This window comes from Sciurus vulgaris (genome assembly GCF_902686455.1).
Source record: "Sciurus vulgaris genome assembly, chromosome: 7".
NCBI classification, from domain to species: Eukaryota; Metazoa; Chordata; class Mammalia; order Rodentia; family Sciuridae; genus Sciurus; species Sciurus vulgaris.
In genome coordinates this window covers 5,365,555-5,392,125 of record NC_136467.1, presented here as the reverse complement: position 1 = coordinate 5,392,125, position 26,571 = coordinate 5,365,555, and the positions used below count along the sequence as shown (strand labels likewise).

General features: G+C 35.2%; 1 protein-coding gene and 1 long non-coding RNA gene across 7 annotated transcripts in view; one reads left to right on the top strand and one right to left on the bottom strand.

The window, feature by feature from the left end:
• The window catches only part of LOC306666496, a 723,108-nt gene that overhangs the window by 5,294 nt on the left and 691,243 nt on the right, over nt 1–26,571 (bottom strand). The gene's annotated exons all lie outside the window — the stretch shown is intronic.
• QKI (QKI, KH domain containing RNA binding) overlaps nt 1–26,571 on the top strand; it is a 138,283-nt gene that overhangs the window by 75,261 nt on the left and 36,451 nt on the right. For all 6 annotated transcript variants that reach the window (XR_013765315.1, XM_079148631.1, XM_079148632.1 and 3 more), the window contains exon 4: nt 20,494–20,637. Coding sequence is in view for 5 of the 6 variants with exons in the window: in XM_079148631.1 (XP_079004757.1) it covers nt 20,494–20,637 (144 nt within the window). In the remaining variant the exon portion in view is untranslated. The remainder of the gene's footprint in view (nt 1–20,493; nt 20,638–26,571) is intronic.

Below are 26,571 nucleotides of genomic sequence, written 5' to 3'. Positions count from 1 at the left end.
ATATCTTCGATTTTTCATTCATTATAAATGTTAACTACCTAGAATTCATTCCAGATCATTCATTGTTTTTATTTGTTGTATCCCTTAGTCTCTATTTGAAAATAGTTCCAAAGCCTTTCATGTTTGGGTTTGTCTTTTATTTTTCTCCTAATTGGAGTCAGGGAATGTGTTTTGTTGTCCTTTGTACATCATGGTTTATTTTATGTGGTGCTGAGGATGGAACTCGGTGCCTCACATGTGCTAGGCAAGCATTTCACCACTGACCCACAACCGCGGCCCTGCGAATCATGTTCAAGAGCACTTAGATGGTATCAGTTTCTCCTCTTTTTGGTGGTGTTAACTTTGATTAATTGGTTAAAGTAGTGTCAGCCATATTTTTATAAAATAAAGGTAACCTTTTTTCCTTTAAAATTTATAACCCATCTAAAGAGAAATACTTCGAAACTAGGTAACTGTTCTTTTCCCAACAGTTTTTTGCCACATTGTTTTAGGGTTGTTTTTAAAAACTGTCATTGGCTTTGCAAACATTCAGTCATAATGAAGATATTAGGTGCCATTTCTGATAGAGATCTTTTTTTACTATAATCCCCTAAATTCCTTCGTCGATTTTAGAATTCATGTCTCCTGGCTTGACACCCCCCCCCCCCCCCCCCCCCCCCCCCCCCCGATTTCCAAGTTGCTTACTCGTTTTCCCACCACTTGGTTGGTGGTGGTTGGTGGTGGTAGCAACAATGGGTTGTTGATGTTCTTGTTAAAGCCTGTAACACACTGAGCTGTGATTAAGGCACTGCTTACATTCATGCAGATTAACCCATTTAATTCTCAAACTACCCTGTAAGGTAGCTGCTGTAGTAATCCTTATTTTACTGATAAGGAAGTGGAAGGTAAAAGCTCTCTCTGGCTAGAGGGTTGCTTAGGCACCATATGAACCCAGACTGGCTTCCTCGCCTCAGTTATCTGCATTGTACCTTTCCTCAGAAGCCTTCTGATGTCCTTATTTCCATTTTCCCCCTCTGGCTGCCCCCAGCAACCATAGTGAATTTAAAAATAACCTCCAGTGTGTTTTCATGTTCAGTAACAGGGCCCTCTTAAGTCTTGTCTTCTCTGAGCTCCCACCTTGAACGTGCAAATGCTTTCCATGGAGGGCTTTGGTCTTGCTATTCCCTCTGCCTGTAGTACTCTTCCCCTGGGAGCTGTGTTGACTTGATCCCTCACTTCATTTCAAACTTGAGTTCTCCGTCTCCCTTTCCGGGACTTAGCATCACCACTTGGCCCAGAAGACAATGGAAAAATATTTTTCATTTTATTCATCAGTACCTCTGGTGGGCTCTAAATCTATTATATATCTGCCACTCACCAGGAGTTGTGCTTCTTGAAAGAAGAGTTGCCTTTTGATAGCTACCCTGTCTACTTGCCGGGTCGTTGCCACTCAGCAACTATGTGCTGAAGGGAGGAATAATGTGGCTTTTAATTCTGCTTAGTTAGTTTGCATGAAGAGATTATCAATTGAATAACTGAAAACTTTATTTTATTACGTTTTGTGGATTCTGTCTTTTAATGTCATGCATGACAGTGTTTTCCATTAGTTTACAGATATTTGTCATTTTGTACTGTCAGTTTAATTTATTCAGTTAGATCTTAAGTCCTTTTAGAAATTACTTTATTCTGTAGGGTGGGATTAGAAATTCTACTCACATTCTCAATTACTGTGCTTTTTAAAATAATTTTAATGACAAAATTTTTAAATTGCTTTTGATAAGTTTAGTTTACTCTTTACATTATGTGAAAAATGCAAAATACACATTTTTTCCAGTACCTTCAGTGTTATCTATCCTGTCTGTTCATAAGTATGGCTCCTAAGAATTGAGCCATACTTATTCCTTACATATGCATTTTGCACTTGAAATATTTTTCTTCCTTTCAAGATTTATTAAATAATTTAGGTGTGTGTGTGTGTGTCTGGTTCAGACACACAATGGCTCTTGGTCTCCTGAAGTATAACTTAGGATGACAGGAAAAAAAAACAAGTAAATGAACAGGACAGTTTGAGACAGTGGTGAGTGCTCTGAAAAGAGTAGTATCTGATAATAGTAAATGTGGTCTGGGTAGAGTACTTTTAGCTAGGGTGGCCAAATAAAGACCCTCTGAGGTTGCATGCAGTGGCACATACCTTTAATCTCAGTAACTTGGGAGTTGAGGCAGGAGAATCAGAAGTTCAAGGCTAGATTCAGCAACTTGGTGAGACCTGGGTCAAAAATAAAAAATAAAGGAAGTAGCTCAGTGGCAAAGGACTAGGGTGACCAGGACTAGGAAGGAGTTTTGCTAAAGGTTCATAGTTCACCTTCAAAGATTTTTAGGCTTTGCTAAGCTGCTTTTGCTGGGTTTCCAGAGCACTTGTTCTCTAAGTATACAGTGCGGTGTTCCTGTTGATTATATAGTTTGCTCTTATTTCCTTACCTGGTTGTAGTTTGCAGGAGTAATAATTTTTATTCCTGATTTCCTCAGTGAAATGTGGACATAATTGTTGCCTGTTTAAAATTTTTTCTTAACATGGAATTTTTGCCAGTTTTGTGTTTTCTGAAGTGTTGTAGTATCAAATGATGCTGAAGAAATATCTAAAAATTTATTTAGATACAAAGAACTGAAAAGGACTTAAATTATGGAGGGCTGGGAAACCAAAAAGCACTTTACAAGTTAGTTGACTAGGAGTTGAGTTTAAGAAACAAAGGTGAAATTTTAAAACCTGAAAGGAAAATTGATTGCCAAGCCTAGGAATAATATATAAGTAGTATTTTGCAATGAACATTGGTGACTGTATTAGCTGTATACCCACACACATAACTGGTCGTTTTGATCTTCATGAAATATAAATGTTTTTACCTTGTCTTCAAAATGTGCAGGATTTTCCACACTCTGGCTTTTAATGGAAATCTGCAAAGTAAGGTGAAAATAGTTTTCAATCAAGTGGTTGGAATATTTGGTAGTACTTGGTAATATTTCTTGTTAGTAATAGGTGTCACTTAATAGATGGAATTTTTAAGTTATATATTAAATTTTAAACAGGTTTTAGGCCAAACCTTCAATTATCCAACCCTAAACAGATAGTGTGAATTCCCAGATGTTCTTTCCTTTAGTTGCTTACCATATACCCTGCCCAGTGCTTGCATATACAAGCTTATTTGGTCATTATGAGATAGAATCCACAGATGTGTTTTGAATATTTTTAATTTAAAAAAATAAAAAAATAAAATAACCAAGGCATTGAGGCAGAGATGTTATTTAGACAATAGTTGTTTAATGAGCTGCTCATATATACAAGGGAAGAGAATGGGCCTGATTGCTCACAATCTCATGTTTGAAAAAGCATTTTTCCGGATCTTGTGAATTTGCATATCTAATTGCTATGTAATCAAAACTAAGTGAACTGTAGCTACTTGAAACTTTAAAATGAAAGGCAATCATCTTTTTGGGGAGGAGGGGGAACCCCTTACATGCAAGCTAGCCTGAACATTAGCATTATAGTCTTCTTGTGTTTAATTATAGGTGTCTGACTGAGCAGTAAATTTATGCTTGTGTTATTAAGAAGTGAATGTGACCCTGAAACACCAGCTCAGCTTTGTGGTAACAGAGCATTGGCTTTGAGAGAAGTTAGCATCCTTTGTGTATTTGGTGATAAGGGATTGTGCCAGAATGGCTGTTAATTACCTGCTTTATTTGATATGGAAAACAGTGGTTGCATACTTTTCTTCCCACCAGTGACAGCACTCAATTAAAATTTGTATTAAAAGCTATAATGTGCTCAGTTATCTGTTTGGAAGACATAAGGTGAAGAAAATTAACTTTAATTTTTCCAGCTGTTTGTTGGCAGCTTTGTTTTTTGTAAATCCTTTGGGGATAACAAACTTTACCCAAAGATGTGTTCTTTATGCTTTCCTAGTATAGATCTTAAATGTTTTCTTTCTTTCCTGCTGCCTTACAAACGAATTATGAAGAAAGAAAATATGTTAAGATTCTTAAATGTCATTTGGAAGTTTTATAGCCAGTAATTATCAGAGTTTTCGATGAGGTAAGGCTCTTTTTAGATTTTATCTCACTTGAACTTCTAAATCTGACCCAGGTTGAAAACTGGTTCTTTATTTTCATTAATGTTGTACTGGTAAGTGCTTCTTGATCATTTTATCTCAGAAGACAGATAATTAATCTGGGACCAGTAAGGTTAAATACATATATGTAATTGTTTGGGTAAAACTTTAACTTAAATTTCCTAAAAACTCCTGAAATGTTTACCCTTTTAAGTTTTGGTGCTTAAAAAGCAAGGTTCATTGTAGTTGCTGTCTTAAGAAAAAAGTGATTGTTTATTGAGTTTAAGAGTGAACTTATGTAGTTACTATTTAAACTTTTAACTTTTATACATGATTTCAGTAATCTCCTCTCCCCTGTCAAAGTTCATTACTTTTGAATCCATTAACTTAACTATTAAAACTTCATTTTAAAAACATCATTTATTTTTCTTGGCCTTCTGAAAGTTGTGTTTTCTAGCATTTTGAGGAAAAAGGTTTTATATTTTAATAAATTTCATCAAAGTTAGCAGAGAGCTGTTTCAGTTATTCATGTGAGGTTTACCCAACTTGGTTGACATTTCAGTTCTTGAGTAAAATTAATGCATTTATTAAGGAATTATTTTATGAAAATATAGGGAGCAGACCAGTGAATCTGAGTGTACATGAATTCTGTGGTTAAAGAAAATTTCCTGTACCCTGTGCAGGACATCTATAGCTGCAGGAAGTTTCATTGTACAAGTGAGGAATAATGCTCTTGTACATAATGACTTATGATCTTAAAAAGTCTACATTGGCTAACTTATTTTTTAGATCCTATTTTGATCATATTTTTTTAATCTTGTGCAGTATTTTCAGACAAAATAACTTTTCTACAACATCAATCCTGTAATACATCCACATCTCCATTCAAGCATTTTGTACTTTCTATAGTGACATTTAGTGACAGACCTCTATAGAGGTCTGTCAGAGAAGTCATGTACTTTCAGTAATTTCTGTAAAAGCGCAGGACCTGACACATTGTAGCAATTCCAGAATATTAAATTACTGTGACCCCTTAGTGTTTTATATTTGAGCTAATCACTTGCATATTTGGTAATAAAATTTTGAATTAGTTTTACTATTTTCATACATAATTATGGTTCTTTCAACATCGAGTTCTAAGATTTACCACTTACCAGCCTTCATTCACTCTTCCCATTGCCATTCCTGCCAGTAGCAGTGTTCATTAATATGTGTATATTTTTATCCCCTGTGAACCAGAAACACATTGCTGTAAAGCAAGGACTAAACTGGAAGACTCATTCAGTTCTGGGATGATTTAAGGACAAGATGGTCAGGAAGTTGACTGAGAAAATGGGTATTGAGTGTTGAAGTCAGTCTTGCATGAGTAGTCTGGACCCGTGAGTGGACTACATCACTTGTGACTAGGTATACCTGCCATCTAGGAAATGTTCCTGGTGGTAGGATAAGAACTTGAGGGCTTTTAATGAGAACTTGAGGGCTTCTGCTTCCTGTAAGCAATTTGGTATTTTGGTCAGACTGACTCCTGCAGGGAGGACCTAGAGAACACAAGTGGAATCCTGGTTGAGTTAGTTGTTAAGAGGACAGAGTCAGTATAACAAGTACTTGTTCGCCTGGCTTGTAATATGCAGCACAGTGAGTGACACTGATTCCAACTGGGCAAACCCCTGTTTTTTTGCAGAAAGGAGAAAGGAAAGAAAAAAGAAAGGGAATTCTCAAATCCTGACCGACACCTGGATTACACATGTGTAGAATGGATATAAAGCATCTTGGCTAAAAATGTGACATAGAGAACCATACATTGCTGGCACCCAAGAAATAGTAGTTTGCATTTCTCAAACAGTTATGTTTACTGGAAACAAAACAACCAAAAGCAAACAAAACAAGAATTCTTATAAGAAAAATAACAGAATCTAGAATTAGTGTACAGTTCAGAATTAAGCCCTGAAAATGAATCATTTCTTAAAAGAAAATTAAGAATTATCTGTACTTCTTGGCACTACAAGAGACTTTTTTTTTTAGACTAATAGTTTTAACATTTCTCCTAAAGACAAAATATGAAGAGCTATACAATTCTAACAGAGAAATAGACGTAATAAAAAAGAACTAGATGGAAATTTTAAAACAAAAATAGAATATCTGAAATAAATTCACTACATAGACTTAACTGCCAGGGCAGAATATGGATATTTGAAGATAGAGCAATAAAATATTCCCATTGTAGAGAACAAAGAGAGAGGAGTTTTGTTTTCAAAATGGAAATAGCATATCAAATGGTCTGACATACATATATTTGGAGTCCAAGAAAGAGAAGATAATAAATAAGAAAAAATAATGAAATAAGGGCTGAAAATTTTACACATCTGGTGAAAGACATAAATGTGCAGGTTCAAGATAACCCAACAAGTAGCAAGCAGAGTGGACACACAGAAGTATACATATGTTAATGCTACAAACATTGAGATACATCAGAATAAAACTGTTGAGCACCAAAGATTCAAGGACCAATTTTGAGAAGAGCAAGAGAAAATGAAATGATTAATTTGACTTTTTATCAGAAAGTAGGGCAGAAGAGAGTAAAAAATATTTTAAAAACTAAATATAAGCAAAATAAGGGGGGAAAGGCAGTGGGAGAGGGGATTGAATATCATAAAAGATATAGGGAAGGTCAGTGGGTCAGTGAAGTATAGATAGGAGAAAGAATGAAAGGGATGAAGGAAGGGAAAGTAGAAGATAAGTGGATTTAAACAAAATCATGTTGTATAGAGAGGTACCAAAGGGAGTTTCACTTTCATGTATACATAGAAGAAAGGAAGTTTAACAGTAGAGGAAGGGAGAATAGGGGGAGTTAGGGAAGGAAAGGGAAAGGGAATGGGACTCAGATTTCTTGCATATATGATTTTGTCTGAACGAATCCAGTTACTTTGTGTAATGATGATGCTCAAAATTTTTAAAAAGTAAAAAAAAAAAAAAGTCAATTCCAAATTCTGTAATCAGTAAAAATATATTTAAAATGAAGGTGAAATAAAGCCATTTTGAAATTGAAGATAAAAAAGAAAACTCACATGAAAGGGCATTTTACAAGCTAAGGAGAAATGAAAATAAATGGAAAGTTGGTTACTTAGAAATACCTGGGTAAACAGAAAAACATTTTTCCTCTTAATATACTCATTTATTACACATGTGACCACTTAATAAAGTGACCCTATCCTGTGGAGCTTTCTTAAACTGATGTATGTGTAAATGGAGGCCTTCATGGTTATATGGTTTCTGCACATTAAGTGAAATGGTAGAATACTTTTAAGTAGACATTGAAAAAGTTACAAGTTTATATTGTAACCCCCCCTCCCCCGAGCTACTACTGAAAAAATAATGTAAAGAAGTTGTTCTAATCAGAACAATATAGAGGAAGAAAAGTTTATTGGGGGCTCATGGTTTCAGAGGTCTTAGTCCATACATTCGTAACCTCATTTCTCTGTGCCCAAGGTGAGGCCAGACATCATGGTGGAATGGTTTGAAAGAGGATGGCAGCTCAGGACATAGCAATTGGGAAGCAGAGGAAGAGGGAGAGTTCCACTCGCCATGGACAGGATACAGACCCCAAGAGCACACCCCCAATGACCTGTCTCCTCTAGCTACCTGCTGCCTGCCCATAGCTACCACTTATTCTATTAAAGTGGATTAATGCACTGATTATGTTAAGGCCCTCATAACCTGATCATTTCACCTCTAAGCTTTCTTACATCATCTTAACACATGAGCTTTGGTAGAACACCTCATATCTAAACCATAACAGAAGTATTAATAAAAATAACACAATAAAATTTAAATGGTTTTGTAAAATACATTCAGAGACAACATGTGTGGTACAGTCTGGAAAGGAAGTTCAGGAACAAAACCCCATATGGTGAAATACAAGGCCAGTAAAAGTTGTAATGTATAGTAATAGAAGAAATATTTCAATTAAAAAAGGCAGAGATTGTCAGCATGGATTATATAATTTTTCTTTTTTTAAAGCAAGCCTAGTAATAGACTGTCCATAAGAGAAATACTAAATAGATGCAGGTAGATTGAAAATAAATATATGGGAAAAGGTATTTCAAGAAGACGGCAAACAGAAATCTGGAATTACTATATTAATATGAGGTAAAGGAGAGATTTTGTAGTGATAAGTCAGTTCATTAGGCTATAACAATTATAATTGTATATTCCCCTAATAGCAGGGGATGCAATATATGCAGTATAATTAACTAAAACAGGCAGAAATAGACAGTTTTGCAATTAAAATGTGATTTTAACACATCTCTCAGTGGTTAATACAGCAAAAAACAATGACTTTGAAAATCTAAACTTACGGAACTGGAGGTGTAGCTCAGTGGTAGAATGTTTGCCTTGCAAGTACAAAACCCTGGGTTCAATCTTCAGCATCACCAAATGAAAAAAAAGGGGTGGGGAGAAAAAAATAGATGATCTGAACTTTATTATCAGCCACCTTGAACTCACTGGCATTGGTAAGACACAACATCTTCCCAGTGCATTTTAAATGCGCATAATAATGTTCACCAGTAACATAACCAAGTGGGGCATATAGTGAGACTGCAAGGTAAGTTTAATATCTAGGAGTCAGTATCATTTATATCAGTAGGAAAAAAGCAGAAAGCTGTTAATTACATCAATAGGTGTATAAAAATGTATTTGCCAAAATGCAGTATATATTCACAATAAACTTCCCAGCAGACTTAAAGGAAAGGAAACTTCCTCAGTTTGATAAAGTCCTTCTGTGAAAAAGTATAGTAACATCAATTCCAAGAGTAACACAAAATGCATTCCTCCGAGGCTCACAAAAAAGCCAGGATATTTGATTTCATCATTTGTCTTTATGGTTTGTGCAAAAGGTTCTAGCAAGTGCAATATGACAAGAAAAAGAAAAAGGAAGAAGCGCAAATGCTTCCAGGCTCCTGATTGCTTGTATAGAAAATTGTATAGAAAAGTTCAGTCCAACAAAAACAGATTATGATCCTAAATCTGTATATACCAAAGAACATGGCTTGAAAATAGGAAAATGGAAATTACCAGAACTAAAAGTAGAAACCCAGATCCACAGTTGTGCTTTTAACACAACTCCTAGTAACAGATATAGCAAGAGGGCATGGGACTCTGATCTGAACAACACAACTAGCCAGACTTGGCCTAAGTAGTTAAACACACACACACACACACAGTACACTAAACAATTACACAATTTTGCATTCTTCTAAAGGTGTGTGTGGAACATGTGCTTCTCCATAAGAAACCTTCAGTAAATTTCAGAACTCTAAAATCAGTCAGTGTGTTAATTACAATGGAGTTGAACTGGATATCAGCTGGAAATTAAAAATTGATGGTTTCTTATAGAGAGCCATGTTTCCATTTAGGAATCTAGAAAGAATAGTAAATCAAGAAGGAAAAGAAGTAATGCAAAGACTCAAATTTGTAAATAGAAAAATGTACTGGATAGCATATTGGTGATTAAATAACATTTCTTTAAAATTGACAAAATAAACATAAAACTGGAAGAGAAGTAGAACTGCATTAGATGTCATTAATTTCAGGATTATTTTATCTGTTACCAAGAAATCTTCAGAGTCACAGCTTGCAATTCACATAGAACTTTATTTTGTATTTGAAATACCTTTTTCTACACTGTCTTTTCATCATATTCTAGGATACATGTTGAAGACATAAGTGAAGTTAATTAATAGATTTCTTGCCTTTTTTTTTTTTTTTTTTTTTTTTTAATCAACTTTTCCTTAGTCTCACTTTTCATGCCATGTAGCATTCTGTGCTGTAGGACCATTGATATGATGCAGCAATTCGAAAAGATGATCCATTCATTCTTCTAAAGTTTGTCCCAAACTGTTGCAGGTTTTATATACACTCCTAAACTAACAGCTTAGCTTGCTGCCACAACTTCTTGATGCTGGCAGAAGGCCAGACACTCCTGGATCAGAAGCTGACTTCATTACAGCAAAAGCAGAAGCAGAATGTGATCGTGTTTGCTTGGCTTCCCTGAGTCCTGGGTTACACAAGACATTGCAAGGCAAGATGACACTTTAACCCAGTGAACGTGGTTTTTCAGAAAAGGAGCCTAGAAACAGGGTCCCAGCAGTAGACAGGATTTCCCCCGCTCCCATTTCTGGTGTTTTGACCTGCTTAGTTGCCTGTGTGGCTACAGAAACTACTCAGTTTGAGGAGATGCATAAGCCTTGCACTCCCACACACTCAGAACATACAAGGATGCTGGGATCACTACAGCAGTGGTTAGGCAGGGCGGTCTGTGTCCTACTGCTGCCTCTTAAGTATTTTAGGTAGGTGACAAATGGTAAGTAAATGGAATCAGGAACCGAATGAGAAAGACTGTGGATATTTAAAATTTCATGAAAAATGCAATGAATAACTTAGGGACTATAAATTTTAAAACCAGTATAACTTTAAAAAGTTATTTTAAGGACATTGTTTTCTGATTCAGTCTGTATATTCAATAAAGCCTAAGAAATTATTTCATGTTTATAGAGCAAAGATTAATCCAGCTGTTTTTTAAGTCAAATTCTTTATATCAAAATACATACTTGTTGCTTTCCCAGTTCTGTGAATTTGACGTAAGTCTAACTTTAGTCTAAAAATACTTCTAAACATATTATGACCACTTTTTAAGAACATACTAAGGTTGAGTTCATGACATAAGCAGTAATTATGGCCTTAGTGACTTAATAGGGTTTGTTTGTTTTTGTTTTTTGGGTATCAGGGATTGAACTTGGGGTTATTCAACCACTGAGCCACATCCCCAGCCCTATTTTGTGTTTTATTTAGAGATAGGTTCTCACTGAGTTGGTTAGCACCTCAGCCTCCTGAGCCTCTGGGATTATAGGTATGTCCTACTGCACCTGGCTTTAATGGAATCTTTAAAATTTTGTTTTCAAACTTTGATAAAGTTGACATTTTAATGAAAATATTACAGGGTTCACCCAAAAAAGTCGTAGAGCACATACCCAAACTTACTGTGTGGAATCTGGCTAGTCCAGAGTTCACACAGCAAGCATTGAGGAAGGCATAGCCAGAGGGGAACAGAAAGATGCCATAAACACAAATGGTGTTTGGTAGTACCTGAAGTTAGAGAATGCTCAAACCTTTTAAAGGATTCCAAGGGGTAGGTCTGATCCACCCAAAATAATCTCCCTATTGATAAAAATCACCTGATTAGTAGGCTTAATTATGTCTTAAAAAAAATCTCTTCACTCAAACAGTAAACGAGACCGCCCTCCCCCCCCCCAAAAAAAAAAAAAAAGTCTTCACAGGAGGGTCTAGATTAGTGTTTCACTGAATAGCGTGGAAAAGGTATATATATGCTACAAAAGGTTGCTGCCTCCCATTTGTCTGTTTTTACCTTCATTGGGAAGGAGCTATAGAAATTGACTAGAGAAATCCTGTTTTTCAAGAAAAATAGGTCATACCAACTTAATCATACTTTTTCCTTTTCCCTTTTATTTTTATTTATTTATTTACTTTTTGGTACCAGAAATTGAACACAGAGAAGCTTTACCACTGAGCCACATCTCCAGGCCTTTTTATTTTTTGAATTTTGAAGCAGGGTCTTGCTAAGTTGCTTAGGGCATCTCTAAATTGTTGAGGCTGACTTTTGAACTTGGGATCCTCTCTCAGCTTCCCAAGTGACTGGGATTACAGGCATATACCACCTCACCTGGCCTCAACAGACATTTTTAATAAGTCATTTGTGGTCAGCTATGTGTCAAGTGCTAAAGATCCAGTTACATAGAAGATACGGTGCCTGCCCTTTTGTAGCCAAGATGGGGCTCATACAAGCAAGTTGGAGAATATGTTTTTTATAGAAATAACTTTTCATTTTGTAAGTACTGCCTTTTCCCCCAGTATCTTCTAATCTGGAGAAATCATTGAGTAATTGCTAAGTTTTCACTGTGGCTTTGATTTTGCAGCTTGCTAATTGAGAAATTGGAACATTCCTGATTTTTAGTTATGTTAAAATAGCGACAAGACAAAGTCCTGCAGTAAAATAAGGGAAATCCCTGTTATCTGGAAAGCCGCATTAAGACATAGGAAGGTCATAAGGAGGAAAAGGAGTTCCATAGTACAGATGTTAAACAACAGAGCTTGACCCTGCCTTCACCCTCTTTTCTTTCATTTAATCCTTACAATCCTGTAACTTCTACAAATGAGTGAAAATAAGATTTCAAGAAAGTTACTTTATAATTATTTCACTGTTTCCTTTGCTAGTCTGTGCAAGGACTTGCATGTCTGCCCACTTGTCAAACCTTGTTCACTAGCACTGTAGAGGAAGTCAGTCATTATTAATTAAAGTAAATAAGTTAGTTGCTCAGAAGTATAGAGGTACTGACATTAGGCTGGCATTTCAGTCTGTGTTCTTGCCCTCACTATATATATGCCACTTTTTGGTGTAGGGAGTCACTTCCTTTTGTGTTTCCTTCCACCTTAACCAATTATTTTTTTAATTTACTCTTTATTCTACTGTTTTTAGGGTTTGGAGCAAACTTAGTACTCTGGTTATCAGTGGGAAAATATGGATACTTGGTAAATGTTAGCATCTGGAAGCCCCATGGAACGCTGAACAGTTAGGGATGGTGTGCCTGTTTCCTTACCAAGGATCTCAAAGTGCTATTATGACGAGGTAGCCCTCCCTGTTTATTTAGAGATGCATTCCTAAATGTTCAGTCATATGCTGAACTCATTATTCTACATCAGGGTTAAAATTGATACCGTTTAACCCTGATTGGTTCAAGATGGCATGAAGGCAGCAATGAAGTGATATTGGGGCAATACGAGTACTGTACATACCCATAGTGGCATTAGGTTGAATATGACATTAGAAAGTAACAACTACAAATGATGAAGTTGCTCTTTATCTTCTGTCCTTACAGTTCCCAACAAGGAAGCAACTTTTGTAATATAATGAACAGTGCATTATTGCTGTCTTACATTTTGGAAATCCTAAGAGCACTAGGCTTTGACTTAAGTGTGAAAATGTAAAACAGACTGAAAGTGCGTCTTTCGAGATAATTCTTAATTTGCATGTAGTTGTAGCTCACTGGATGCTGATCTCTATTTTGTGTATTTTTTTTTTATTTTTACTTAACAGAAGATGGAAAATATTCTGAGTTTGTATTGCCTGCTCTCTATATATTTATCAATCTTGAATTGAAAATTTCAGGTATTTAATTATTTTCCCTAAGCCACGTAGAAAAGTACACATGTAGAATGTACAGGAAAACACCATCTGACTTCGAAGCTTAGTAATTATCCAACCAGTATATTTTGTTACTTGCCATTTTCAGTTTATAATGTAGCAGTTTAATACCAATGTTTTTAAAAATATATATACTTTTTAGTTGTAGATGGACATAATACTTTTTTTTTAATCTATCTTTATGTGGTGCTGATGGAACCCAGGGCCTCACACTTGCTAGGCAAGCACTCTACCACTGAGGTACAACCCAGTCCCAAGTCTTTTTTAATTGCTTTAAATATGCAAAATATTTTATGGATATTTTAGGAAAGTGATTCTATTATATAAGGGACAGTAGTTTCACATGTGTTGAATAAAGAATGCATAATGATAAACCCTATGGATTTAATAATGCTTTAAAATGAATTTGTATTGTGTTTATTATGGCAGCATGAATACGTGTTATGAAACTAGTAATACATTTGTATAGGACTCTTATTTATAGACTATAGAACTGTCATGTATACGTATAAAACAAGTACAGAAATTAATAGTCAAGAAAAATGGGACAGAAATGTCAAAAGAAGTACAGGTTCAGATCTGTGTGGGTAAAAGAGAAATGTAAAGCTATTGATTACATACCAAACTCTTAGGTATTTTGGGCATTTCTGAATGAATCATGGGTAATGTAAAAAGTGGAAAGGAAGATCTTTGTTCTCTAGAGGCTTCCTATTCTAGAATATAATATTAGGTATAATGATAGAGCAGTAAAGTTCTGTGGAAGCTAAGTGGGGCAGAGGGAGGATAGATAAATTCTGATAGAATGCAGTAACTTAAGGAAAATATTTTGGAATAGGTAGTATTTGAATTCATTTTTCAGTTTTAATTTTTAAATTTCCTTATCCTACTCTTTCAGTCCATTGTGCAGAATCTATGAAATAATCATGGTCATAGTTTCTTCCTCCTTCTAGGACACTGGTGATTCTCATTTATGAATCGTTCCAAATCCAGCCCCTCATGAAGGGTGTTTAGTTCTTTTATCATTGAAGCTCTCCATTCTAAAATTGTAAACATTAAAGGCGTGTCTTTTTTAAGCTTCTTTCTTGAAAAGTTTAACTTCTTTCTTAAAAGTTACATGTAAAAAATAATTTTATTTTTATGTAATATTGTAATACATTTTATTGACTAAGGTAATAAAAATAAGTTGAACAAGTACTTTTTATCCCTGAAATACATTTCCAATTTTATTTTTCTAAATTTGGCTTACATTCCTGTTAGACCATTTCATGTAAGACATCCCTGTTCCACATTCCTGGTATGTCACTTCCTAAATCATCTCTCCCTCTGATTTTAGATTGTACTCTATCCCAGACATGGTTCATCATGGTAACATAATTATGCAGAGCTGGGTGCTCTTCTGTGTGCTGTCCAGATTTACATACCTAGAGCTTCTCACAATTCTGAAATATATATGCTGCATATATCTGTTTTATAGATGAGGAAGCCAAGGCACACAGATTTGCAGATATTTTCCCCAGGATTAAACAGATAGTATGTGGATAAGTGTGCATAGTATCATAAATTACTTAGGATATCACCAGGCCATTACTCAAAAGTTTTATGTGTGAAAAATCATATTCTAAAACATTGTTTTCTTTTGAATTTCTGTGGAATTTACTGTCCAGATAGAATTATCCCGGGAAAATGTACTTTATGTACAGTGAACCATGTGTGGTCACTCTCTTGCTTTCGCTTTAAAATTATTATTACATAAACTTGTGAATGTCAAGATTTTTCAAAATACCATCTGGTTCTGATTATTGTTTTCAGTGAAATAATTGTAATCTTGATTAGTTTTTAAAAAATTTTATTTAATCTTTCTTGTCTTCCGTAAGTGGTTGTAGGGTCTTCAAAGGCAGAAGCTCATCAGCTGAAGTAAGGTCAAGTGAATCAGTCTATCCTTCATCTCCCTTTGAAACAAAGATAGATGATTGCATTAATACCTACCTTTAAGACTGTTAAAAGGACTTCATAAAATACTAAGTATGAAGTGCTTTATGTGTTTTTGTTAATAGCTCTGACTTTATTTCTGAATCTCATGCTGTGCTCTTGTAAATACCAAATATAGGGCGTTTAGTATAGTTAGTAGGGAAGGATATGAAGGTGAATCCAATTCCGTAGTTCTTAGAGCTTTTTGACAATAGTACACATTGAATTGATTATGTCAAAAGAAATACAACAGAAGAATAGAGAGAACATCTTTTCTGGAAAAACCTGGTGATAAATTTCATTAAAAGATGATTTTTGAAATTGGGAATTTGGTAAGATTTGGGAAGGAAAATGGGCATAGGTAGGATAGGTTAGTCTTTTACTTTTTATCTTCTCAGTGTACCATCAGCAAATATTACAGTTAATATTTTGAAGCATCACATCCTTTCTCTAGTCTTTTCATGATCTTTTCTTGTATTTCCTAGAATAAAACCACCCAGTATACAGAAATGTCACATGTAAATTAGTGGACATTGTCTGCTAACACCGGGAGAAGCATTTCATGCTTCCAGGGGCAGCAACAACCTTTATATGGGTGATCCTTAGCAGCAGCCACTGCTGAGTTTCCTGCTAGTCTATTTCCAACCTTACTTTTTTGATAAACATTAGCCAGCTGTTGATCTTAAACTTCGTTGAGAGGTGAAATTTAAAAGCACTTGATTATTTGTGTCTTTGTGGGAAACTTGAGTCATGTTTTTATTTCAGTCGTGTCATCGAGGGTATATTCAGCTTCCCAGATTGTCTTGTTCAAACTTATTTCCGCACACTTCAAGCTCCTCAGGTCTAGACAGTCTTCCTCATTTTGGTTTTCATTCAGACAGATCAGTATATTTGGTTAGCACTGGGATACATAAGTGTAGTTTGACCATATAGTAATTGGAATTAGTGAAATCAAGACATGAAAATGAGGTGGCACACCTGATGCCTTCAGTATCATGTCTGCAGGAGATCAATGTTCTTGTGATGGAAAGGCAGTGGGACTGGTCCTTTTCTTTCAGCTTCGAAAATGGTTGGCATCAAATAATAATAAAAGATCTTTGATTTGGTAAATTATTTTCCTTATGCTTAACTTAAGCATTTTTCAAATGCCTCTTGCCTTTAAAGACTTTTCTTAGATGATGATTTCAGTAAACTAAAATTATCCTAATGTTCACTTTTTACTAGGAAATAATTTGTTTTGAAAATGTGATTGTTATGGCTCTTAAATTTTAAAAGATTTTTGAGGTCAACATTTATGACTGGCGTCAGTGAAGAATTACACTATGTAAAATCTTCTTTATGCCCAGTTTCTCAAAAAACATTTCCTAAACTAATTTAAGATTTTATATATATATATATATATATATATATATATAATATATATATATAAAACTGGAGATGGTTATATGGCTAAACTTTAATACTTGGCCACAGTGCATATATTCATAATAAAAATGTTATTGGAACCTCAGTTTGTTTCATATATGACACTTTCAAATTCCTTTGCAAGAGATTTTGGCGTATGACTTGCACATTAAGAACACAGTAGGAGCAGAAGTCTTTTGCTATTTGCCTGACTACAAATGCATAATTAAAAGAGTGACAGCAGGGGTTAGGACAATCAGTGTGCTCTGATGCTTCATGTTATAGAATTACTTTGTTGTTCAAACAGATACTGTAATTAGAGAATAATTTTAAACTTCATAAGGCAGTGACTCATCACATTTCTTTTTTGTCAAAAACCAATCACAAGTAGTTTCTCAAATGGTAAGATTTTTTGCTTTTTATTTTTATGTCACTGTGTACAACAGCTTCAAAATGAAATGGATGTTATTTTATTGAAAGGCATATCATTTACTTGTGGGCAATATTAATTAGCCCTTTCTTAGTAATAGTGATGAAAATATGCATTGTGTATTAAGACCACATTTTAGTTTTAATAACCTTACCCATTAGAAACTTTAAAGACAAGGGGGATTCTGTGTGTTAAATTAAATGGCTTCAGGTTTATTCATTCATATATATATGAATATATATATATATATATATATATCCTTTATATATCTTTCAAATTAGATAGTTCCTTCATTTAGTAAAAAAGAAATTTTGTAGGTGCAAGAGATGTTTTACCAAGTGCTCTTCTTCCAGTTCTTGGTATTCTTCATGTGACTTAAGAATTCATTTATGAAAAGGAGTGGCTTGGAATTAGGAGATAGAACCAGTATGAAAAAACAAACAAATCTACCAGATAATCTCTTTAATCTATTTCTTTATCTGCAAAGTCCCTACTGGATCTAAAATTCTGTGTGGGTAAGACATACTTAGAATTGCACACAAAAATGTTAATAAGGTTAAAAAAAAAAAAAAAATCTAAGCTGGGCATGGTGGTGTGCCCCTGTACCCAGCTACTGGGATGGGGAGGTTAAGGTTGGGAGGATGTCTTGAGACAACATAGTGAGATGCTGGACCCCTCCTTCTTCCCCCCACCCCAAATAAAAGAATTCTAAAGAACTCTGTTCTGTTTCTGGTCTTTCACTAATTTATTTTGCTTATTTTAGGGCAGTTTCCTTAAAGTAGGTGATGTTGTGTGCTAGGAGTTAGTAGCTGAGATGGCAGGTTGTGTAGTTGCCTGGGTGCAGAAGCGCTTTGGTGCAGCTTGGCATGCCATATATGTAATAACAATGGTAGTCCCACGATCATATAGTTAAGTTAGGAGAGTCTAATAGTATGGCTTATTTGTATTGCTTAGCATTGTACTTTGCAAGTAGTAAGTGTTTAATATAAGCTCAGTTTGCCATTATCATGATCACTGTCATTGTTCTCATTTTTAAATCTATAATTACCTGAGAGGCTAAGAGTTACTTGAAATTTATAATATGTTCATATTAAGAAGGTATGCAATAAAGTACCATTAGTAATTATGTCTTTCTGTTCTTTTATCTGGTGTGAATGGTATTATAAAATTGTTTAATATGATACTAAACTTTATATAAAGCTGTTTTCCATTTCCTTGAATCCTCTCATTTATTCTGACCTTAAATCAAACCTCAACTATGTACACACATAATGATATATCTATTTTGACTTTGCCATCACTTTGTTATATTGAGAGATAACACTTGTTTTGGAAAGACTTCTTAAAAAATTGTTTTCATTTCCATTTTCTTCTTTCTTTGTGGCTTTGTACATTTAAAATTTTTTTTTTAACTTGGCTTTTAAATTGTTGAATTAAGAGTTTATACTTTTGCCAGGGTACTTAACCCAAATTTTTTCCTTTGGTAAAGTGGAATGGCAAATTATACTGCAACTTTGTTCTGTTTTCTATAATGCTGGTAATATCTCCTTGGCTTTTGTCTTCACTATTGTATAAATGTTTCATGGCATGTCACAATTTCAGCTTTCATGCTTAAGCTTTTCTCAATTATTGATGTTCTTCAGTTTATCCTTGTGTATTATTTGTATGCACTACTCTTAAACACACTTATTCTCAACACAGAATAGCTTTTAATGTCTTTAATTACTGATTATAATATATATTATGATATACAGAATATCAGTTATAGTTTGGTTTGGTTGGTGTTTGTGGGTTTTTTTTTTTTTTTTTTTAATCTTGTATGGCATTTGCATCTTTGCATGCCTGTTAATTTCTGATTGGTTATCAGTATCAGATAGTGTGAATTTTACCTTGTTGGGTGGATATTTTTATCCACTTCTATAAATACCTTTCAACTTTGTTCTGGGACACAGTTAAGTTAGTTGGAAAGTTTGATCTTGCCTTTAAAATTATTTGTGCAGTACTGGAACAGTGGGCAGATTAGATTTAGTTGTTGCCTTTACTAAGCAAAATCCTTTAGTGTACAGTTTCTGAATCATGCAAAATCTTTCAGGCTGATTCCATGTGAAAACCAGACCTTTTGTTTCCTTGAATCCTTACAGGTGACTCTTTCCTGGCCTCTGGAGTTTCTTGCAAGGCTACACTCTGGTGGCGTTGGGTGGAGTGCTCTGGTGGGCCTTTGGCAGTTCCCCATTGTGGTTCTCTAAGACTTGAGTCTGTGACCCCAGCTGTGCTAGTTTCCTTGGACTCTGACCTCAGTCTTTTCCAGTCAGGGAGGGCTCACTCATTTTTTTATGGTCTTTTCATCATCATTGATCTTACCTGCCTGATGTCCATGTAGTGACCAAATAATGTAGTCCAAATGGTGACCTTCAAGATATAGGTCTAACAACAACAAAGTCAATTTTTATTGTTTGTAGCACTTTGATCTGAGGTTCATCTGTTTCTGTATAACATTTCTATTTTATTTATTTCTCTATTTATGTTCTTTGTTTTTTTAAAGTTTTAAAATTTATAAATTATATTTACATTATCTCTAAAACTTAAAGCAAGAATCAGCTGTGAAATTCTGAAGTGATCCTATTTAGGTAATAGGAATGCAGCCCACTGTCCCTAGTTCTCCCTGTGGTGGCAAAGTGTGCAGCATGAAGGTGCTCCCCACTAGATGACTAGAAGTCATCAAGGAAATTGAGCACAGATTCTATGAAACTGTATTCATTACTTGATTTAATGAAAGAGTGGTCTTACAGTTGATTTTTTTAAAAAAATGTCCAATGGCAAAATAACTATTCTTATTTATTCGTTAAGATTATAATGTCTCCATAATTACTACTTGATGTACTTAAGTGTAGCACTTCTTTTACATCATCATGTCTAGTTTGCAAAATATTTCTCCTAGTGTTGGGTACAACTAATGTTACTACACATAGTTGTAATGAAGTAGAAATATCACTTAGTGTAAGAATGAAAACTTTAATTCATCCTTATTCTGATAGTTTATTTGCTTTGTGTTCTTTGTAAGTGACTTGCTTAATCTTGATGATTTTCTGTTTACTCATAAGTAATATATAGAAATAACATGCTTCTCAGAGTATTCTTCCTGGTAATATAGGGATGATGCCATATGTAAGTTTCTTACTTTTGGCCAGAAAAATAATTCAAAAGGTTCCTAATGTTGTTTTAGCAAAATAATGCAAACATGGCTTAAATAATTGGCAACAGATTCATAATATGAAGGATACACTCTCTTTAAAGAAACATGTTTGTAAGAGTATACTTTGTAAATTTTTTAGGAGGAACAAAATAGAGGCAAACCCAATTGGGAGCATCTAAATGAAGATTTACATGTACTAATCACTGTGGAAGATGCTCAGAACAGAGCAGAAATAAAACTGAAGAGAGCGGTTGAAGAAGTGAAGAAACTACTGGTACCTGCAGTAAGTAATAATTTGGTCTTTTTTTTTTTTTTGGTGGCTGCTTGTTATTTTAGCACTGGGAATTGAATGGATGGGAATGTTACCATTGAGCTACATCCCAGCTCTTTTAATTTTAAGACAGGGTCTCTGTAAGTTGTTGCCCAGGCTGACCTTGAACTTGACAATCCTCCTGCCTCAGCCTCCTGAGTCTCTGAGAATCACAGGAATGCGCCACCATCCCTGGTTATAATGTTTATCTTAGTAGACAATGGGTTATTATTCATTAGAGATATTTAACCACAATATGTAAAAATAATCTGTGACTCATTTCAATGTAATAGGCATACATAGATATTGTTCAGATCCTTATCTTTGGAAAGGAAGTAGCATGGGGGGAGGAGCAGATCCATTTAATAATCTCCTTCTCACAAATAATATATTCACCTGCTGATTTTTTTTTTTCCTTCTTTCTTTTTTGTAATGGAACCAGGGATTAAACCTAAGGGCGCTTTACCACTGACTTTACCACTGAGCCACATCCCAGCCCTGTTTTTTTTTTTTTTGAGGGGGGAGATAGGGCCTCACTCGATTGCTTACAACCTCACTGAGTTGCTGAGGCTGGCTTCAAACCTGCCTTCTTCCTACCTTGGCCTCCGAGCCGCTGGGATTACATGTAGGCTTGTGCCACCACACCTAGCTGAATCTTTCTATCATAGGGAAAGAACGTAGGGTGATGGAAGCTTTTGTGGGGAGGAGCAAGTAATGAGTGTGCGAAGTCTGTCCAGTTTATGCTGGGTGAGCTGAGTTAGCACAATATTTGAGTTGTCCATGGTACTACATCATTGTTTCCCACAGAAAGATTAGTGTTCTATAGTAAGACTTAGCCATAATATAACAAAATGCTTTTTTAATAAAAATAAAAGCTGAATTTTACTGATTATCAGACAACATTTTGAATACCTTTTATACTTTGCTGTTATTTCTAAGATAATAAAAACTATTAAAGTTGTATTTAAGCGTCTGAAACAAGCCATTGAAACTAATTTTTGGAGGGTGACATCTCATAAGAAATTACTGGGACACCTTTGTGTTCTCTAAATTTTCTCGAAAGCCTTCCATTCTCTGCCAGTTCTTCCCTCAGCTCTGTTCCTTGGTCTGTTTCTCATTGTTGCATAACTCTTTAGTAACATTAGAAATGATGATTGAGCTATTGATTACCAGAGTATTAGCTTTTTCAGTGGGAAATGAAAAGTAAATTACTAGTTTTGTGTCCTTATCAAAATATATTTTCATTGAAAACAATTAGGACACTGCTAGTATTGTGTCCAAAAACATTTTTAGCATTTACATAGAGGACTATGACATCTGCTGGTTTTTATTTTCCTGGTAATCTGGAAGTTAATTCACAAATCACATTAACATTTTATATTAATTTGAGAAAATTAATAATTTGGAAGAAAAGAGTTTCTTGTAATTCTGTTGATATGTAAGTCAACATACATATGATAAGTCATATAAGGAGGTAGGTTAAATGTAAACTGAAATTTATATTGGCACACAATTAAACCGTGTAATCTTTCTTTTCCTTAATATGAAAAGCTGTGTAGAAAAGGGGAATTTTGAGAATTTAATAAGCTATTAGTCCCATGATCAGAAGTTGTTTTTAGCCTTAAACTTTGTTGATAAGTATATCCATAAGTATATAGCTCACGTTATACTAAACAAGTGTATCTAATAAAGCAAATAAATCAGTGTATAACACTATTTTTAACCAGATTATTTTAATCATCTTTCGATACGTTTCTTTAGTCCTAAAAGCTAATAATCTGGGAAAGAGTGTTGAATTATAAGCTGTGTTACTAGGTGTTTTTCTTCAAAGTATTTACTTACTTTAAAAATTAGATTTGGAGCAAAGACCTTGAAGAACCCTGTTGTTTAAAAAATTGTCTTCGGTTGAGCACTTACCTAGCATGTCTGAGCCCGGGTTTAATCCCTAACGCTACCACCAAAAGGGGGGGGGGAGCCTTTGAATATGTAAATATGGCAGTAGATTTTTAAAAATGACAGTTTTTAAGAAAATTCATACATATATTAAAGGAAAATGATGATAAATTTATATCTCGTGGAAGTGTTTTTAGGATTACTATTATTAAACGAGTAATAATGATTTTAAATTTTGTTCCTTGAAATTATCTTGTAATGAAACTTTCTTAGAGTTACAAGTAATAGAATAAAAATAAGATGCTTTAGGGGAGTTCCATATAGTGATATAAACTTGCAATAATTTTTTTTTATTATTCACTTTATTGATTACATATATTGTAACCTGGATGCTGTATTATAGAGTTTGTTTTATTTAAGCTGAATGTTATTATATATTTGTGATAATGGAACAAAAAAAAAATTTAAGCTTTTTTGCATAAAGCTAAGAATAGTAAAATTTGCATTATTGACCAGTATCATTAAGCTTAGCAAAGAAGAAAATGTTTGATTTAAATGTCACGAAGTGATATTTACATTAACATGTGAGTTAAATGAAATTCATCATGGTATAACATTTGAGTGCGGTGTCATGGACATTTCATGTGTCATCCTGAATGTTATCTGGTAATATTGTCAACTTCTGGAGCTTAACAAATGGCCAGTTTCAGTACCCTAGGTATAGGGTTTGGGGATCCTTTACATGGGGATATCTTTGGTCATTGAAGTAATCCATCCTTTCACTTAAAACAGTTTAAGTTGCCTGATTTAATTTTCTTTAAGCAGCGTTTTTCTATGGCACTAAGCCACAAAGTCATAATATTCCTTTTTTTCCCTTTCCTATTCTTTTTTTGGGGGGCGGGAAGTGGAGTCACAATACCTAGTCTGTGAGTTCTTGTTTTGAATTCCCTTCTGACTGTATTCTGTTATATACTGAAGTTGATACTTTGTTGGGCTTTTTGCTGAAAATAGTTGTAGAACCAATCTTCATAGTCTGATATTATATATTCGGTAATCTAATACCAGTTACCTCACTTTGATGTGAGGATTTGTAATGAGACTACCATGGCAGCCTCATTGACTTTTTTAGGCCTACCTTTCCAGCCCACACCCTATGTTCTTCCACCGTATACTTGTTTCCCTGATTATAGCAGACATCATACACCTTATTAGTATCTTCTTTCCTTGTTTAACGAGCAAACTATAATCTCTTGTCTGGCAAATTATTTTTATTTGTAGTACCTAGCACAGTGCCCAGCATATAGCAATAATATAGTAAATACTTGAAAAATGAAGGAATAGTTGAATTATGTAATAAGGTTACTACATTAGATTTCTTTAATGTAACAAATAGCTGAGATGAGCAACTTAACAAGAAAAGTTTCATTTTTTTCTTATGGTTTTCAAGGTTTCAGTACATGATTAGGTGAATCCATTGTTTTTAAGGCCTTTGGGAATCAGATGGCAATGGCATGGAAGGCTGGCCAAGAAAAACTACCCAACCTGTGTCTAGGAAGCAAAACAGAGGAAGGGGAAAGGGCTGAGGTCTTGCTGTTCCCTTGCAGAGCTTGCCATTTGTGATCTGTAGATCTCCCAGTAGCATCACTCTGGGGACCAAGCCTTTTCCACGTGGCACTTTGTAGGACATGTAAGATTCAAACTATAGCATTCTTCTTCCCATCTCCCATAGGTTTAAAGTCTTAACTTTTAGCATTTCACAAAAAGTTCAAGGCTAAAGTCTCATCCGAGACTCAAGGCAAACTCAGTTGAGAGTTCTTGTAAAAATCAAAAACAAGTTATACACTTCTAATATACAGTGTTGGGACAGGCACAGTGTGTACGTTCTCATTCCAAAAGGGAGAAATAGGGGTCTAGAAAGGAAAGATCACACCAAAGTCAGACTGACAGCAGGGCAAACATTAAATGCTAATGTTCTGTGTCCCTCCTCTAGGGCACATTGTGGTGAGATTTGGTTCCCAAGGACTTAAAATAGCCCCTCCTTTGTGACTTTGCAGATGCAGCCCACATGACCATTTCCTTGGGCTGCCTCTGCTTGTTGCTTGCAGCTTCCCCTTTCAGGTATCCCATGTTGCCACCACCTGTATCTTCCTGGGATCTCACTGCAACTTTAGCTGCACCCCTACAGTTCCTTCCATCTTCATCAATGCATGATTGCAAAACCAGCATCACATAGACAATACCAAGGTCTTTTGCCAGTGTTTTTTGTACCTTGAAATTTTCTTTGCCAAGTAAACTAGTCTGTCACCTTCTAGTTCAGCCTCCCACAAAATTTCAGAGCATGGATAAAATTATTTGTAATAAGGGTGTGCTCTAATCCAGTTTCCAGTAGAATCTTCATTCCCATCTGAAAACATCTGGATTGCTTTTGCTGTAAGCCTTTTAATCAGTACTTCGATCCTTTGATTCCTCACCAGAGTGACCTAGTAGGTTCTGCTCACAGCATTCTAGGCTTTTTTTAGTTTACTTCTCCAGACTTGACCAAGCTTTGCCTATAATCCACATGTTCGGGTATCTAGCTATAGCATTGGCCTGGGTCTCTCAGTTTTCCATCACTATGACAAATACCGGCTTAAAATATCTTTTGAACCTGGTGTGGTGGCGCACACCTGTAATCCCAGTGCTTGGGAGGCTGAGGGAGGAGGAGCTTGAGATCAAAGCCAGCCTCAGCAAAAGTGAGGTGCTAGGCAACTCAGTGAGAACCTTTGTCTAAATAAAATTTTTAAAAAATAGGACTGAGTATGTGACTCAGTGGTTGTGTGCCCCTGAGTTCAATCCCCTGTACCCTGCACCCCCAATTTTTTTTTTTTTTTTCTCTGCTACTCTGAGAATAAAGTACAGTTTTTTGTTTGTTTCTTTTGTTTTCCAGCATGTTCTGGAGGCTCCTTTATGATTTGGCATAACTTTTCAAATACATACGTCCTTAAAGCACGTACATACATCCACACTGCACCCACAGATTGAGTCATAATTATTTGAATTCCTTGAATCTTCACTGTTTTTCTCACCTCTGACCTTTTGGCAAATTCATCCATCAAAGTTCATTGCATGTTCACTTAGGCTAGATACTGTTTTTGAAGATAATTGACAAAGTACCTGCCATCATGAAGTTTACCTTTAGAGTTTAGAGTACTGACCATAAGTAGAACAAAGACAAACTGTATTGAAGTATAAGCAAGTGCTGCAGTGAATGCAGAGTCAGGGGGTAGAGAAATACAGATTCATGAAAGAATAAATACTTTATTTGATGATGATCAGAAAATGCCTCTCAGGTGACATTTGAGGGAAAAAAAATGAACTGAAGCAGTCTTTGGTATAGCCAAGGGGTTTTCTAAGCAGAAGAACTGAAAGTGCCGTGGCCCTGGGGCATGTCTGAAGATAGCAGACTGGAGAGAGGGGGGGATCTAGGCTAGAAAATGGAGAGGAGGAGCTTGGAGATTGCAAGGCCTGGAGCCCAGTGAGGACATCCAACAGTGTTCTGAGATGAGGAGTTATTGGAGGAATTTGAGGAAAGGAATGGCTAATTTCTAATTTATGTTTCAAAGGGTCATCTGGCATCTGACCTGACAATAGGCTTTGAGAGTAGCAAAGATGCCAACAAGGAACTTTTGTAGTTTAAGTTAGAGATGAAAGTGACTTGTACTAGAGATGGAGCAGTGGTTACATCATGGATTGATTTTTGGAGGTAGAACTGACTAGAATTTTGATGGATTGGTTGTGATACTGTATTTGATGACTTCAAGCAGTTCAAGGTATCTTTTATTTGCTCTGTTCCAGGAGCAAGTTTGGGAGGGAAGTTAAGAAATTGGGTTTAGAAATGTAAACATTGAAACCCTAGATGTTGAAGTACGTTTGTTTATAACAGTCAGGAATTAGGTCAGAACAAGAAGCTAGAATATAGAAAATTTGGAGCCATCACATCAAAGCCCTTTAGAGCTATGACACTGGATGTGATCA